Below are 15457 nucleotides of genomic sequence, written 5' to 3'. Positions count from 1 at the left end.
GGCCAGGTGCTCACCCCCCTCGGCTGCACGCAGCCGCTGCTCCAGCGCGACGCCCCTGAGCTCCAGCGTGTCCAGCTGCCTCTCCATGTCCTGCAGCCGCCTCTCGATCTCCTCTTGGGGGACGTAGTCAGGGCGCAGCTGGGGGCAGTGGGTCAGGGTGAGCCCAGGGCTGAGGCCCAGCTCTACCGAGGGTGCCCCCAGCCTACTCACCCTGACGGGGGAGGTCGCCAACTTGGCAGGCGAGGCGGGGACACTGGCAGGGCCTGGGGGCCTCCCTGGTGAAGAAGCACGGTCAGCTGCAGGTACCCCTCCAGAGACCGCCCCCCACAGCCCTGGCCACCGAGTCCCCCAGGCTGCCAGGAGAGAACACTCCATTGTCACCCAGCATCGATGACAAGGAAGAAATTGGGCTCTCTGTCCAGTGCTCCCACCCTTCCACCAGAAAAGCTTAGGTCCTCCAGGCTTTTCTTCCATTTTGGGCCCAGTGAACTCCTCCATATCCTCCAAAGCCCCAGCATATAATCTACTCCTTAGAGGAAGCCTCCTTCATCCATACCCCAAAAACAGACATCTCTGGGGCTGACCTGGTTTGTCCTGAGAATGAGGTTTCTCCTCCTTCCAGCTCCGGCCTCGAGCATCCTGTCCTGATGGCTCCGACTGAAGCCAGTTGGCAGACACATCAAGGCTGGGAGGAATGGTCAGTTTCCTGCGGGGGGAGGGGGTGGGGGAGGCAGCTGCCCCCCGGTCAGGGACAGAGCCCTGTGTCAGGCCAGCAGGCCCAGGAAGGCTGAGGTCACCACTCCTATCTCCCCAGTGGACCTGGGGGCCAGGTCTACGGTAACTTGTCCAGACTGGTGACGTCCAGCCGGGGAGGGTCCCACAGGATCAGTGACCACATGGAAAGGGGCCTCAGAGGAGGACCCAGATGCAGGGACACACAGACACATGCACCACACCTGAACGGGTGTGCAGACCCCAAGGAGCCCGTCCAGCAGTACCTGGGAGCCTGGGCCCTTGGCCAGATTGGCCCGGTATCTGCTGTGGCTTCACAGGTGTCAGGGTGATGCGAATGCCCCCCTGGAAGCTTCCTGAGGCCTGCATGGGGACCCTGGGGGACACTGGGGGATCTGCAGCCCTCGGATCTGCCAGGACCCGCAGCTCCTTCGGCTCCTGTGCCCTGTACGGAAGGAAGGCATGAGGTCAGCCCAGTACATGTGGACAGACAGCAGAGGTCCCATCACTCTGTGATCACTTGCCTCCCCCTAGACCCCCGCCCTATCTGTAGCCTGGGACACAGGTGTTCCGAACTGCACCTCCTGGTGAGCCCACTGCCCAGGTGGGCACAGGTGCAGGTGTCCCTGCATGTCCAGGTATGGGCAGACACCCACCACAGCCCGGGACCCCTGTGTTCTTGCATGTGAGCTGCAGGCTGGATGGATATGTCACCTGTTGCCCCATGCCCAGTACTCACCCTTGTGCCCCTGTTGGTGTCACTCAGCTAGCATGTCACCCCGTCACCCCGCAACACCTGGCTGGTAGGATCCAGCTTTTGCTGTGCACAGCTGAAGGGCACAGTGCCATGCATCTGTTCTGTCCTGCTGTCACACCCTGGTGACACCAAGTGAGCACCCGCTGTGTGCCAGGCCCTCACCTCTCAGCCGGAGGCTTCTTATCCACAGGCTTCAGGCGGGCCCTCCATCCTTCCGGCCCATCCTTCTGGCCTTCCTGGGGGCTGGCACCTACACCTGGCAGGGCCAAGGGGATGGATCGGGGAGGGGTGGGGGTGCTCCCATCCCATCCTCCGGCCACGCCTCTCTCAGGTCCCCAGGGCCACCTGTGCTGTGTCCCTGCAGGAACCACTCCCCTCTCTGGGTCTCAATTTCAGATCCAGCAGAGGCTGGGGGGAGGACGTGGAGGGGGGGCTCAGCCAAAGGGAAAGACTGAAAAACAATTTGCACAGTGCGTTCCCCAAGCCTGTCAGCCCACAGCCACCTCTAAGGTTTAGCCCAGATTCCCAGGTGAAAGTGCTCCAGGCCCAGAGCCAGGGCCTGGTCCAGGAGCAGTCAGGAAGAGCCAGGGCCGGGCAGCAGGACCGTGGACACAGGAGGGGCCCACAGTGAAGATGGATGGGGCTCCACACAGGGGTGGAGCGGACACAGCTAAGGACAGAAGCCGCAGAGGCTGGACAGCGGGCACTGGGGAAGGGAGAACACTCCCTGGGTGGTGGGCAGATGGTGGCCGTCATGGACACTGCCACCTTCCCGTGGACAGCAGTGAGGATGAGAACCCAGGGGAGGTTAGGAGGCGGGGCCTGCAGAGAACGAGGTGGCAGGACCAGGAACCCCAAGACTGCAGGCGTGAAGAACAAAGCCAGGACTCAGGCCAGACCCAGAGAGGACGACACCACAGAACACAGACCCTACCCGCCCATGCCCAGCGCTCTTACCCTTTGCCATCGGGGCCTCTGGCTTCAGCCGGGAGCCTGTCCCTGCCCTGCTGACCCCTGAGGACACGGCCAAGCTGCGGCCCACCTGGGGCAACCCAGATGCCTGTGAGGTGTTGCCCACGCTCAGAGGGGCAGGTGGCTCCGGCCTCGAAGTGGAGCGGAGGGTGTGCGGAGCTGCTGGCTGTGACGATGGACTGGCTGAAAGAGCTGCTTTTGGAGCTTCAGTTCGGGGACAGGAATTCATAGCAGGGGAGGTGGCTGGGGAGGACCTGCAGGTAAGAAGCAGGCAGCGGGCATGGGTGGATCCAAGCACCCCTCCCAGCATTGCCCCCGGTGCCCACCCTCCTAAGGGACAGGCACCCACTTCTGCACTTGCATGTGTCCATGATGGTTTTACTGACTCTCTTATTAAGTGCAGTGTTGGCCGGGGTGGAAATGCCCAAACCAGCACTCACAGGGCCGGGGCTCAGCACATAGGGCCTTGGAGCCCACTACTCAGGGCCCTGGGCCAGCTTTGCTTGGTCCTAAACTACTTGAGGTCTGCAGCTTTGGGCCACCTGCATACTGGTGGTGCACATTCACACAGGGGGTGGGCCCCCTGATTCCCATCCCCTGGGAAGGCTGGGGTGTGATATTACTTGGAAACAGTTTTACACACATAATGATGTTAAGATGCAGTCGCGTTGGACTAGAGTGGCCCTAACCTGAAGTTAGTATCCTCATGAGGGACAGAAATGACACAGGCCCAGGGGATGATGGAGGCAGAAACGGTGGGGAGATAGCAGCCACCCCTTGGACACCCTCTTTCTTCCTACCTGCTGGCTGCCTGGACACTGCCTGCCTCCAGCCCCGGGAGGGTCTTCTTGAGGAAGCTCAACGCCTGCTCCCTGCTGCTGTCCTGGCAGGGGGCGTCTGCTGGGGCAGGGGTCCGGCCCGCAGGGCCACTGCTGGGGGCAGCTGGACTCTGGAAGAACCTCTGCCGGGCCTGCTGGGTCCTAGTGGCTGAGGGGCTCCAGGCTGGGGGCTCTACTGCACCCAGAGATGCTGAGTTAGAGCCAAGCTTGGTCAGAGCAGCTGACACTTTGGGGGCCCCCCGGCCTTGGGGCATGGCGGCACAAGGGTCTGGGACACTATGGGCAGACCAAGAGCTGTTTGCCACTGGGCTCTGGGCAGGCGACGTCCACCCCGCTGGGGAGCTGTTGGTCACACGTGTGCTGGCTCTGCTGTGCTCCAAGCGGCCTACCGCTGGGCCCGAGGGCAGTCTGGCTCCCTCTGGGCTCCCCACTCGGATGGGGCAGGTGGTGGCTGGGGGCTCCAACGTAGTCCGAGGAGAGCCTTTCTCAGTTGCATTGTCCACTGCAGGCTGCTGGGCCGATGGCCGGGCCTTCGGTGGTGCACCTCCCTGCCCATTCATCTCCTGGGCCTTCTGCAGGATGCTGGGGGGCCCCAAGTCCACAGAAGTGGGCCCTGGCTGTTTGGAAGCCATGCCCAAGTTCGCGGAGGTGGCTTTGGAGTGATGGCTGGTGCACACGAAGCTGCCCGGCTCTCCAGTGGCCCAGTAGGCCCCAGAGCGAAGTGTGCGAAGTGTACACCTGCAGAGAGTCCCAGCCCTGGGTCAGTCCTGTTCTCCCTGTGTCCCCACCACTCCTTCACTCACACAGCCCAAGGACACAAACTGATGTACTCCTCCTATACTCGTGTGGTCACTGATTCACTCCACAAACGCCTCCTCCTGTGGCTCTGAGCTCCGTGAACCACTGCACCCTAGGGAGTGCCCCTGCATATCAGCAAACACATACATGTGCACACATACAATCACACATGCTATACACACTTCCATACAATTACACATGTCACACATATGCACTCCCAATGCCCTCAGTCACACATGCGCATGCACCCATAAACAGTCACACACACAGGTCACCCATACCCCACTTTGGGGACTGAGCCCCCAGCTTTGCAGAGGAGCCTGCGTCTGCCCTCCAGGACCCTTCAGCTGGGAGTGGCAGAAGGCAGGAGGGACTACGGTGGCCACAGGATACTAAAAGCTCAGCTAGTAGGCTTTTGAGAGATGCTGAGGGATGGAGGCAGTAGGGCTTAGCTGGACAGTGTCAGACCCTGGTTTGTTTTTTATTAACACATACATGTGCACACATACAATCACACATGCTATACACACTTCCATACAATTACACATGTCACACATATGCACTCCCAATGCCCTCAGTCACACATGCGCATGCACCCATAAACAGTCACACACACAGGTCACCCATACCCCACTTTGGGGACTGAGCCCCCAGCTTTGCAGAGGAGCCTGAGTCTGCCCTCCAGGACCCTTCAGCTGGGAGTGGCAGAAGGCAGGAGGGACTACGGTGGCCACAGGATACTAAAAGCTCAGCTAGTAGGCTTTTGAGAGATGCTGAGGGATGGAGGCAGTAGGGCTTAGCTGGACAGTGTCAGACCCTGGTTGTTGTTTTTTATTTCTTTTTTTTTTTGGTACCAGGGATTGAACTTAGGACCTTGCGCTTACAAGGCAGGTAGCAGCACCACAGAGCTAAATCCCTGGCCCTGACCCTGGGTGTCTGGGAATCTTGAGCCCTCAACAACTGGTGAGGGTGTGACCAGCTGGGCGTCATCGGGAGCCATAGGAGGTGTGAGCAGGAGGTGTACCCAGTGTGGGCAGGAACCTACCTGAAGCAGCTGCGGTGGTAGAGTCGCCCATCAACCAGGTGCCGCTGGACCAGGTGGACATGCTTGCCACAGACCACACAGGTGCTGCTGACTGCACTGCCTGCCACCGTCTGGCCCTGGGGGTGAGGGGTGCCAGGAGCTGCCGAGTGCCACCCACTGTCCCAGGATCCCACCTCAGCCAGGACCCAGCATAGGCACCCTGAAGATCCAATTTTACAGAGCAGAGAACTGAGGCCCAAGGAGCAGTTAGACAGGTGACAGGCTGGGCCCCAACTCCAAGGTCCCGATGTGGCCCTGGGGAGTGCAACAGGGCCCAGGAGCAGCCTCCTATCCCTACCCCAGGACACAGGGATGTAAGCCAGGCCCCAGATCCCTGCCCTGTCCTGCTTCAGCTCAGAGCCTGGAGTGGCTGCCTCGGGACAGCAGGGGGCGTCCAAGCACCAGTGCCCTCTTGGTCTCTGAGAAGTGGGGCCCAAAGCACACTGAGGTTGGCCCGGGAATAAAGGACCAACCCAACACCCCTCCTACCCCAGGAGGAGGCAAGAAGTCTGCTGAGAGCACAGAAAGATCTGGGTTTGAGCTACCCACCTGCATGGCCTCCTTGGGCTTTAGTTTACCCATCTGTGCAATCAAGATCACAACTACAGAACTGAAGGAGCCTAAGCGAGCCAGCCCCAGGAGCTGTGACAAACAGGAGCTGGGGCTGTGCGCTGCACCTGCCCAGCAGTGTAGGGGCTGCTCAGCAAGAGTGAAGGGCAAGTGTGGGGGGTGCTTACCACCTTCGGGAGTGGACCCTCTGGGCCCCTGTCCTTCCTGTGGATCACAGAGCTGGCCGGGCCTGGGACAGGTGACGACAGCTTGGCTGGCATAGATGGGGTTTTCTTCCCAGAAGGTGCTTCTTCTGGATCCGATGGGGGCCTCTTTATGCCAGCCATGCCCCCAACTGGCAGGAGACACATGGGGTCAGGAGGGTTGGCTTGGCCAGCACCTGGCTCTTCAGGGGCTCATGTCCCAGAGTCAGGGTGCCCAGAAGGGGGCTTGGTGCCACGAAAGTGGTGTGCCCGCCCCCCGATGTGGGCAGGGTGGGTGGGGTACCCAAGGGCATATTTTTCCCATCAAGGCCAGGCCTGGTCCCTACCCTAACCCCTCCCCAATGGCAATCCTGATTTGGGGTCAGGGAAAAGGGACTTTTCTGTTTGTCCACCAGGCAGGCCTGGCTCCTCGCCCAGAGAGATTCCGGGGATTTCTAAAGCCTAGGGGAGGAGTGAGCGAGTGGGGAGGCCAGAGCAGCTCCTCACACAAAGGCTGGGGAAAGGAAAGGCCACGCCTGCAGCCCCTGCCCACCCCTGCTGGGCCAGCTGGCTCCATAGGGGCCAAAGTTGACAGCAGGCGCCCAGGGTCACGCAGGGTCCACAGAGCCACCCAGCAATGGGCACTGGAGCTCAGGGGTATGGATGGGCAAACCAAGGCCTTGCAGGGTGGAGAGACAGGGGCCAAGAAGGGAGACTGTATGGCTGAGAGGGGCTGGGCAGGAGAAGAGCCCGGCCAGCCCAGTAGAGACACACTGGGGACTGGGGACTGGGGACTGGGGGAACCAGGTCTTGCTGGATACCTCAAGAGACACAGATGTGGGCTCCTGAGCCACATGGCCCCAGAAAGGCCATTTCCCTCATGCATGGGGCAAATGCACAGCTGCCACCTACCCCCAGGGCCATGTCAGTCTCGGGGTGCTGGAGGACCTCCCCAAGAAGGGGGCCCTGCCACTGGGAGGCCAGGACTCACTGGGGGAGCGGCCGTGGAAGTAGTTGTAATACTGTGATACATAGGTCAGGATACTCAGCCGGTCAGGCACCTTCAGGGCTACCATGTCCTCGGCATCCAGCAGGGCAGGGATGCCCAGCTGCTCCTCTGCCACACTGAAGGCCTGGGAAGGATGAGGACAGAGATCAGCAGGAAGCCGACCCGAGGGCCCAGCTGAGGGGGCTCCCTCCTTGTTAAGCCCGCCTGGGTGTCCCCATCCCAACAGGAGGGGCTGAAGTCACTCAGTGGGGCAGCCTAGGGGGCTCCTGGCGGGGTCCTGCCCCAGAGCCACATCACCCCGAGATGGCCCCCAAAGCCTGAGCCCCATCCACCCAGACACTGAGACAAATGGGGACACGGGGCGGCCTGCATGGCTGGGAGCCCACGCCACGGAGAGGAGTGTGGGCTGGGGCAGGCCAGGAAGCCTGCACTTAGAGGCACCCACTGCAAACAGGCATGGCGCACTTGGCTCGGCACCCTCCCCCCACCTCACCGTTCACTGCCTCTGCCAGACACACAGCCCTCAGGCCTGGCTGGGCCTCCCCACTCCCTCCTGTTGGACCCACCCAGCCCCCATCATGTACCCCAATCCTGCTGATTCAGGCTCAGAGACCCCCCCCAAGCTGTGGCTGCACATGGCTCCCGCCTACACTAGCTGGCACCAAGCCACCACACGTGGGGTGGAAAAGTTCCACCAATTCCTGGATATAGCTGCTCTGGGGCCAGGACGTGGGGAGCCCCAGGCTCAGCCCCTCACTGACCTCAAGCCTTGTGACCCTCCACAGCCAGACAATTCCTGGGCCTCCCGATGCTCTGGCTTCATCCCCATGGCTGGCAGGTTCCATGCAGAACCCAAATCAGGGGCCCTGCCCGCACCCCGGCCTGCAGTCCAGGGGCCATGCGTCACACTTGGACCAAAGGCCTCACAGAGCCTCCGAGCCCCCTGCTATGCACCAGAATGGGGCCCCTCCATGGCCACTGCCGTGGGCCAGGCCACCCCCTCCCAGCTCCCTGTCTCACCTGGTCACCAGCTCTTGCCTCCTAGATACGAAACCAAAGTTTGTGCTTCACCATACCCTGCCCAGGTCCTGCCTCTGGCCCACCCACCTGTTGGGCCTCATGGCTGCCCAGCCAGGTGCCTTCCAGCCCGGGTCCTTTGTCCTTGTGGTGTGTCTGCCTCGGTCACCCTTCCCATGGATGTCTCTGGGAGGGAGGCCACCCCTGGCCTGCTGGCCCTGCCCTTCCCTCCCCCACTGCTTTCCATGGCACTGGGTCCTGTAGCGTGGCTGGACATGGCAGCCACCTGCCCTGCTTGGCTATGAGGTTTTGAAATGTGACCAGGGTACCTAGGGAACTGAATTCATAATGGTATTTCTTCCTAGCCAAATGTGGAGACCACACTGGCTGGGCAGGTTTGATGGCCTTGTGGTCTCTGCACCCCCATCCCTGGCAGGACTGTGCCAGAGGCTGGGTTCAGAACAGGATGGGGGCTACCCCTACTACTCAGCCTGTAGGGGAGGGGAGCTTGGTATGCAGCAGGGAAACTGAGGCTACCCTGGCGGGGGGGTGGTTCTCACAGCTGGGAATGCAGGGTAGGCTCTGAATTCAAGGGCAGGGAGGCTGGCTCCCCAGGGGTGTGGGCAGCAGCGGGCCCACCCAGGAGCATGGCCAGCCTCCCACAGCCTCCAGGATATGCTCTGTTCTGGGAGGGCCAGGCTGGGCCACCCATAGGGAAGGAGGCTGGCACCGTCCCTGCCCCTCACACCCCCACTAAGGAAGAGAGGGGTGGGCAGGGTGGGCACCAAGACTCAAGGCTGCTCCCAGGACGTCAGGGTTCCAGATCAGGACAGGACACCTGCAAAGGGGGTGTGGAGGCCCAGACCCCTGGCAGGACTCCTGCACAGCCCAGGAAGGCTTGCTCCCCCTGGGGCCCTGATGGTACCTGACATGGGCTAGCTCTGAGGTGGGGGCAGGGTGGGCAGGATCCCCGGGGTCAGGGCTGGGGCTGGGTTCAAGGGACTTACGAGTTTGTTGTTCTCATAAATGTTTTCCTTCCGGAGGACACTGTAGTTTCTGGAAGATAAAAAATTCTCATGTTGAGAGAGCAGTCAGAGACCAAGAGGGCAGGGGCTGGTGGGGCCTTCTGGGATCTGAAGGAATCTGACCACTGCCATCCTGGTCTGAGCAGAGACCACTTTAAATCCCTCCCCCTGTGAGGCTTTTACACCTGCTGCAGATGTATCGCCATGGGTCGATACGGCCCAATAACCACAGCTACACCCTGTGATTCCTTGTCATGGTTCAGCCCTGCTCCTGACAAACAAAACACAACTTCTTGTGGGTCCTCAAGCCCCGTCCAGGACAGATAACCAAAGCTCCTCTGTACTGAACTCTCAAAAGTCCCACTGTGACTTTTCCTTTTACAGCCTCGCATTTTTATGCTCAGGACTCTATAAACACTTTCCAGCCCATGCAAGAGTGAGGTGGTCCAGCCTCTAGTGCCAGAGTGGTCCCTCTTAGGTTTGGTCTACAATAAACCTGTCCTGTTGGGTTCATACTTATTTCTTTTGCTTTTTCCTAACAGGGTAGTCTTGCCCAAATGGGGAAACTGAGGCCAGGAGTAAGAGCTGTGAATAAAGGATGTCTTCAGGAGGGCAGGCTGGTACCAGCTGGGCTCTTGGCCATCTCTGGCCACAGCAATGCTGCCTGGCACCCAGGACCCTGTGCCCAGGCCGAGAGAGCCCATCAGAGTCCTTACAGCTCAACCTTCATGTCCAACCCTGGAGGGCTGAGGCCTTACCCATTATGCCTACCCCAAGCAGGCCCAGGAAGGCAAAGCCATCAGCAAAAGGTGGCCCAGCCAGGACACTGCTCAGAGTAGGCTAATTCCAAATGGAGCTCAGTCACCTGGTGGGCCAAATAGGCCAATGCTATGAGGACAGAACAACAGGGGCTGCAGGTGGGGAAAGCCCACCAGGCCAGCCTGCAGCCATACATACCTGCAACCAATATACCTATTGGTTCTATCATCCACTTTTATTCTCACAGGGCCTCCTGGGGCCACTGTTGTCAGCTTTTCTTAAATTCCCACCCATCCTGTGGTGTGGACACTGGTCACTCAGGGACGTGTTCAGGTCACACGGCAGGAGATGGGAGGCACGGTCTCCTGCAGCTCCAAGTGCAGGTGTTTGAGGTCTGCTCCCTCTGATCATGGGCACCATCCTGATTACCTGGGGACAGCTGGACCTCAGAGAAGAGGGCAATGGAGCCCTGTATAAGGCCACAGGAGTGCAGGGGGCATAAAAATACACTTCACATGCACCACTGTGCCCCGATATGGACACACAGGGACACTCTGGAAGACACAGCTAGATCACACGCAGGCAACCCCGGCCCACACAGCACCCGCAGAAGCAGCTGCCCAGGGAGCTGGGTGAACAGTGGGCTTCTGTCCTTCACGTGCTGTCCTTGGGTCTGAGCAGCAGCCACTGCCACACCAGTGACCGAGGCTGTCCCAGAAGTCCCCGGCACAGGAGGAGGCTCAGCTAAAAGCTGGGTTCTGCTGGCCTCACCACTGACCCACAGCCCTCTTCTCAGCTGGCTGACAGAAAGTGGGAAGACCGGGCAGGCCTCCAACAGAGCGGGGCAGGAGCTGACCGCCTGCAGCCACCTGGCTGACATGGCCTGGCTCCGGGCCCCAGCCCGCCAGCAGAGGGCGAACTGGCCGGGCCCTGTCCCCATGATGACCCTCAGGCCAGACCACAAGCCCATTTTACAGATGAGCAGACAGGCCATATGGTGGGGTGGCTGCAGTCTGCCTACCTCCCTGCTGCTTATCAAGCTTCCCCTGGGGCTCTCCACTTCTGGCTGAAACCACCTTCCTGATGATGTGTCCCAGATCCTGGAATCAGCCTGAGAGCACAGGCATCTCTGCGCATGACCAAAGGTGGACAGGAAGAGAAGAGAGGGCTTGGCCCCCGCAGGCCTCAGTGGCCTGTTCCCCTGGGTCTGTCCCCAGCTGTGGTGTGACTTGAGGCATGTCCAAGGGCACATGGTGGCCAGCCTGTACCCTCAAGTCCTCAGCCACACTGGCCACCTATTCTTAGCCTCTGGGGCCCGAGAGCCCACTCTGCCCACTCCTGCCCTGCTTACAAAGCAAGAGCCTTTTCCAAGCCTTCTCCTTCCAGGTCACTGAAACACCACCCCCGTGTCCCCAGCAAGAAGGCTGGCAGGGGGGTAGACAGCAGGATCACAAGTTCTGTTTTGTCTCTAAACAAAGCAGGGGAGGGCCGGGGATTTGGCTGCCTCCCTCGCTAAGCAAAAGGGCCTGAGTTTGATAACCAGTACTGGGGGGAAAAAATAAACAAAGCAGGGGAAGGAGGAGCGGCTCCCTCCACGAGGGCATATCATCCCCTGACTCACAGCTGCAGGCACACCAGTGTGCCCCACGCCTCCCAACTCCCTTCCTGGGCTGCAGTAGTGGCACTCTGAGCAGGACCATGGCACATAGGCCATGGCTGCAAATTCAATAACTGCTGGACTCAGGACCAAGTCCGAGCTGCTTCTCTGGGCCTGTGGGAGGTGTACAACCAAGGTGGTCAATCCCCGGGCTGCCACACCAATCGAGTACCTCCTCAAGGCTGTCCCTGAACACCCTCTCCCAGCTCTCTGAGCCCACATACCCAGGGCTTGAGGGGAGGTCAGCACATGTCCTTGAGAAGCTAAGCCCCGAGGCCAGCGCTAGGCTGGGAAGTGCCTGGTCAGAGGCCCTTGCAAGTCCCGCCCCAGCTGGCAAGCAGGGACCTGATCCATGCCTCCAGGAAGACCACAAGGCCAGCTTTCTGCCGGTGGGGAGGTCATCGGCATTTGGGGCTGAATTAAATCCTCCTCCAAAAAGTGACCTTGGAGTCTAAGCCCCACTAATTCCAAATGTGACCATATTCAGAGAGGGTGTTACTCACAGAGGCAATCGAGTGAAAGTGGCCCTCATCCAGTCTGACTTGTGCTCATCAAAAAGGTAAATGTGAACAGTCAAGGACTTGTGGACCCCAGGGGATGCGCTGTGCACAAGCAGAGGAAAGAGGCCGAGGACAGATTCCTCACAGCCTCAGAGGGAACCAGTCCCACTGACGACCCAAACTTGGACCTCCTACCTCCAGGAACTTGAGGGTCCTTTTCTGTGGTCAAGCCACCCAGGCTGGAACACTGTCATGACAGCAGGAACTGACTTGAGCTGAGCCAGGGGAGGCAGCCAACTTGACTTCAAGGACTTGAGACAAAAGTCATCAGCTTAGCCAGCTTGGAGCAATGAACAGTGGTCATCAGGGAGGCATCCCTGGAGCCAGAGAAGCAGGAGAGGGGGCAGGCTGCAGCCTAAGGGGCCTTCAGACTGATGGGCCAGGACCCGAGACAACCCCCCTGAATTAGGCTGTCTTTGTTCGAATTGCTATCACGTGCAATCAGTGAGCTCTGGTTCAACCACGGCACCTGCCATCAGTTGAGACACACAGTTGGTGTCCAACTCGTTTGCTGATAAATTTATTCGTGCAATGCTTGCTGTATAAGGTTCTATAGCATCCAATTATTCTTCCAGCATTAGCTGAATGGATGAAACCATGGGGCCCATAGGTCAGTCCAGAAATGGTTCGCTGGTCAGTCATTTGCTACCGCATGCCCACTGCAGCCATCAGAAGCACGACCAGCCAGGCCCCTCAGCCCCTCCCTTGGACTGCCTTCCTCAGGCCACAGTGGACCTCTGCACTGTGAGCTTCAGCCTTGGGAGGAGCCAACCTCCTGCCCTTGGGGCTCTGGGAGACATATCCCCGCTTCCAAATCCCAGCTGGCTGACCTCACAGTTTTTACTTCCTGGAACAAATGCAGCCACACCACCATGAAGCCTGGGCTGTGAAGGAAAAAAGCACGGAAAAAAGCACCACTAAGGGTTTTTCCCCAGGCACCTCCAGCACATCTGGAGCCAATCCCACCAGGAAGCAGGCAGCGAGGGGGATAGACAGAGGCCCAGAGAGGGATTCAAGAACAGTGCAGAATGGAGAGAGAAACCAGCAGCATGAGCCCCAGCAGGATAGGCGAGGCAAGTGGGAAGGCAGGCCAGGCAGGCGCCAGGAGCCAAGTGCTGCCCCCACCCAGGAATGGGCGGTAGGCCCCTCCCAGCCACCCTGGAGAGCTCTGGTGGCAGGGGTCTGGGCAGGCAGCAGCCCTCAGGCAGGAACAGAAGGCCTCTGTCCCCAGGCAGCTTCCTGCTGACCGCAGGGCCTGTGTGGGAGGAGAGGTCAGCCCAGCCTGGCCTGACCACCCTGGCTCCAGCCTGGGAGGGGAGAAGGCCTGCTCCCACGCTTTTTGATGAGGTCTCCTGTGAGTCTCCTCTCAGCCCTGCAATGCCAGTCTCTAGCCTTGGGGAGCCTCTGGGAACCCTGCTAGGGTCTGGGGCCCACTGCTTAGGGCTCCATGCAAGGTCACTTGGCCTCAGCCCTGACACTGGACTCTGGAGCTCAAGAGGCCTTGAGGAAGTTCTAGTCACCCCACCATGGAACTGAGGGGTGGGGAGTCTGCAGAACCCCAGCCTCACAATCGCTTCCCTGGGGCTCCTACAGATCCCTCTGAGCAGGAGGCCCACAGGCTTCCACCAACTTCCCTTGTGGTCTGTCTGGCCCTATTAGGCTCCTGGCCCAGCCAGCTGGGAAGACGTCAGGCCACATGGGCAGCGGTTCTTCCCCCAAGGCAGGAGGGTGGGATCTGTGCCAAGCTCACCTAGCAGCAGGCACAGGCAGGTCACAGCAGAAATGGGCCCTGTGACTGCACTGCCAAGAACTGTTCAAGAACCAGAAGCTACAGGTCCCATGGGGCAGTGGCCAGACCCTCATGGCCACCTCCCTGTGGGTGTCACTATGCAAACCTGTTTCCTGACCTGTAAGGGGAAACACACACCTACTGGGGCTAAAAAGCCACCAGTGTGGGAGGAGCAGGACACAGGCCCCAGGCGGTCAGGAGCCCAGAAGCCCCACCTGGATGGCTCAGCGCCCAACGCCTGGGCCCTCACAGCTGCCCTCTGCTGCAGGCAGAGGAAACATGCACAGCGTGCAGCAGGAACAACGAGGCCAGACAAAGAGAAGGACTTCCTGGTGGCAAAACTAAGGACACAGAGACAGGATGTCAACCTTCCTGCTGCCTGAGGGTCTTAAGGGGAGGATGGGAGTGTTGGTTGAGGTCTCAGGCAGTTTGACCTCAGGCTCCCCCGAAAGTCCCTTGTGCCCACCTCCCCAGTACCAAGTATGTGCAGGAGGGCAGCTTAGGACTTCACAGTGAGGATAACTGGGCCAAGGCAGGAGGCACGGATCTGGGTATTTCAGGCTCAGATGCAAGGAAGAAAGTACCCCCAGTCACACTCAGGCATTCTATGAGCTGTATCTGCCTCCCCCACTGCATCCTGACCACTATCCATCCTATCACTGCTGTGACCAATGCCACAAACAAACGCTTCACACAGGACCTTGCTCCTTGGGGGTCTGGAGCCACGGGTCCAACATCAGATGTGAGTAGCCAAGGGAGGGTCCTTCCTGCCTCTTCGGCCTCTCATGGCTCTAGATGTCTCATGGCCTCATCTCTGTTTCATAGTTGTATGGTCTCTGCTCCTCCCTACTGCACATAAGCACTCACCGAGCTCTTACCACATCTACTGAGCCCCACCTCCGTACCCTTATCTGCAAAGCTCCAGCTGTGTACAAATATCTACCTAGCAGGGTTCTAGGCATACATGATTAAGAACCATCCCAGCAGCCGGGATAAACAGCCAGCAAGTCAACAATAACTCCATCCTACACATAACTGTGGCTGGCTGCCTCTTCTTCAAGTCTTCCATCTTGGCTTCTAGCCTCTCCAGACTTGCCTTCAGCATTAAGTTCACTGTACATCTTTGGGACTAGGGTCTTGTACAGTATACAGCAGGCACTGAGGAACTGTCAGTTAAGTGAGCAACAGCTCAGGTATATGAGCCTGCTTGTGCCAGCACTGAGCAACACATACATATATGAGCATGCCTCTCTTCCCACGTGGTGCATGCTGGGCCACATGCATGCTGCTGGGAGGCGACAGTAGCTCTCCAGGGCAGGAAAGGTCCCCTATGTCCAGTCACACCCGCCCCAGGCTGCAGGGCCAGCAGGCAGAGGCACCGTCTTCCTGTCCACTTGAAGACTTGTCACACTAGTTCCTTTTGGGTTGCCGGGGTCCAGTGACCATCCAGGTGCACCCTGGCAGCAGGCACAGGCAGGGAGCCAGTCACTAGCCTCCCCACTCCAGGCCCTCTCCCCTGGCACCCCACCCCAGCCCATCATCCACCAAAGATCAGCTTCATACTTTAATGTGGCAGCACATGTTACTCCAATGCCTGCCCCAGAGGGCCAGTAGAGGGTTATGTCAGCAGGGAGCAGAGGCGATGCCCAAAGAACACATGGAAACACACACACACAAACACACACACACACACCCACAAAAACACAA

The 15457-nt window shown here is 59.5% G+C and overlaps 1 protein-coding gene across 1 annotated transcript in view; it reads right to left on the bottom strand.

The window, feature by feature from the left end:
- Positions 1-15457, bottom strand: part of Micall2 (MICAL like 2) — a 22094-nt gene that overhangs the window by 5248 nt on the left and 1389 nt on the right. The window contains 12 exon segments of the mRNA XM_033764819.1: positions 10-138; positions 211-275; positions 585-734; positions 999-1177; positions 1652-1866; positions 1868-2349; positions 2447-2715; positions 3262-4038; positions 5144-5259; positions 5920-6086; positions 6926-7067; positions 8968-9016. Coding sequence (XP_033620710.1) covers positions 10-138; positions 211-275; positions 585-734; positions 999-1177; positions 1652-1866; positions 1868-2349; positions 2447-2715; positions 3262-4038; positions 5144-5259; positions 5920-6086; positions 6926-7067; positions 8968-9016 — 2740 coding nt within the window.

This window comes from Fukomys damarensis, unplaced genomic scaffold (assembly GCF_012274545.1).
Source record: "Fukomys damarensis isolate Sample0158 unplaced genomic scaffold, DMR_v1.0_HiC HiC_scaffold_17, whole genome shotgun sequence".
NCBI classification, from domain to species: Eukaryota; Metazoa; Chordata; class Mammalia; order Rodentia; family Bathyergidae; genus Fukomys; species Fukomys damarensis.
The sequence above is the reverse complement of the archived record's forward strand: the minus strand, read 5'-3'. Positions and strand labels throughout refer to the sequence as shown.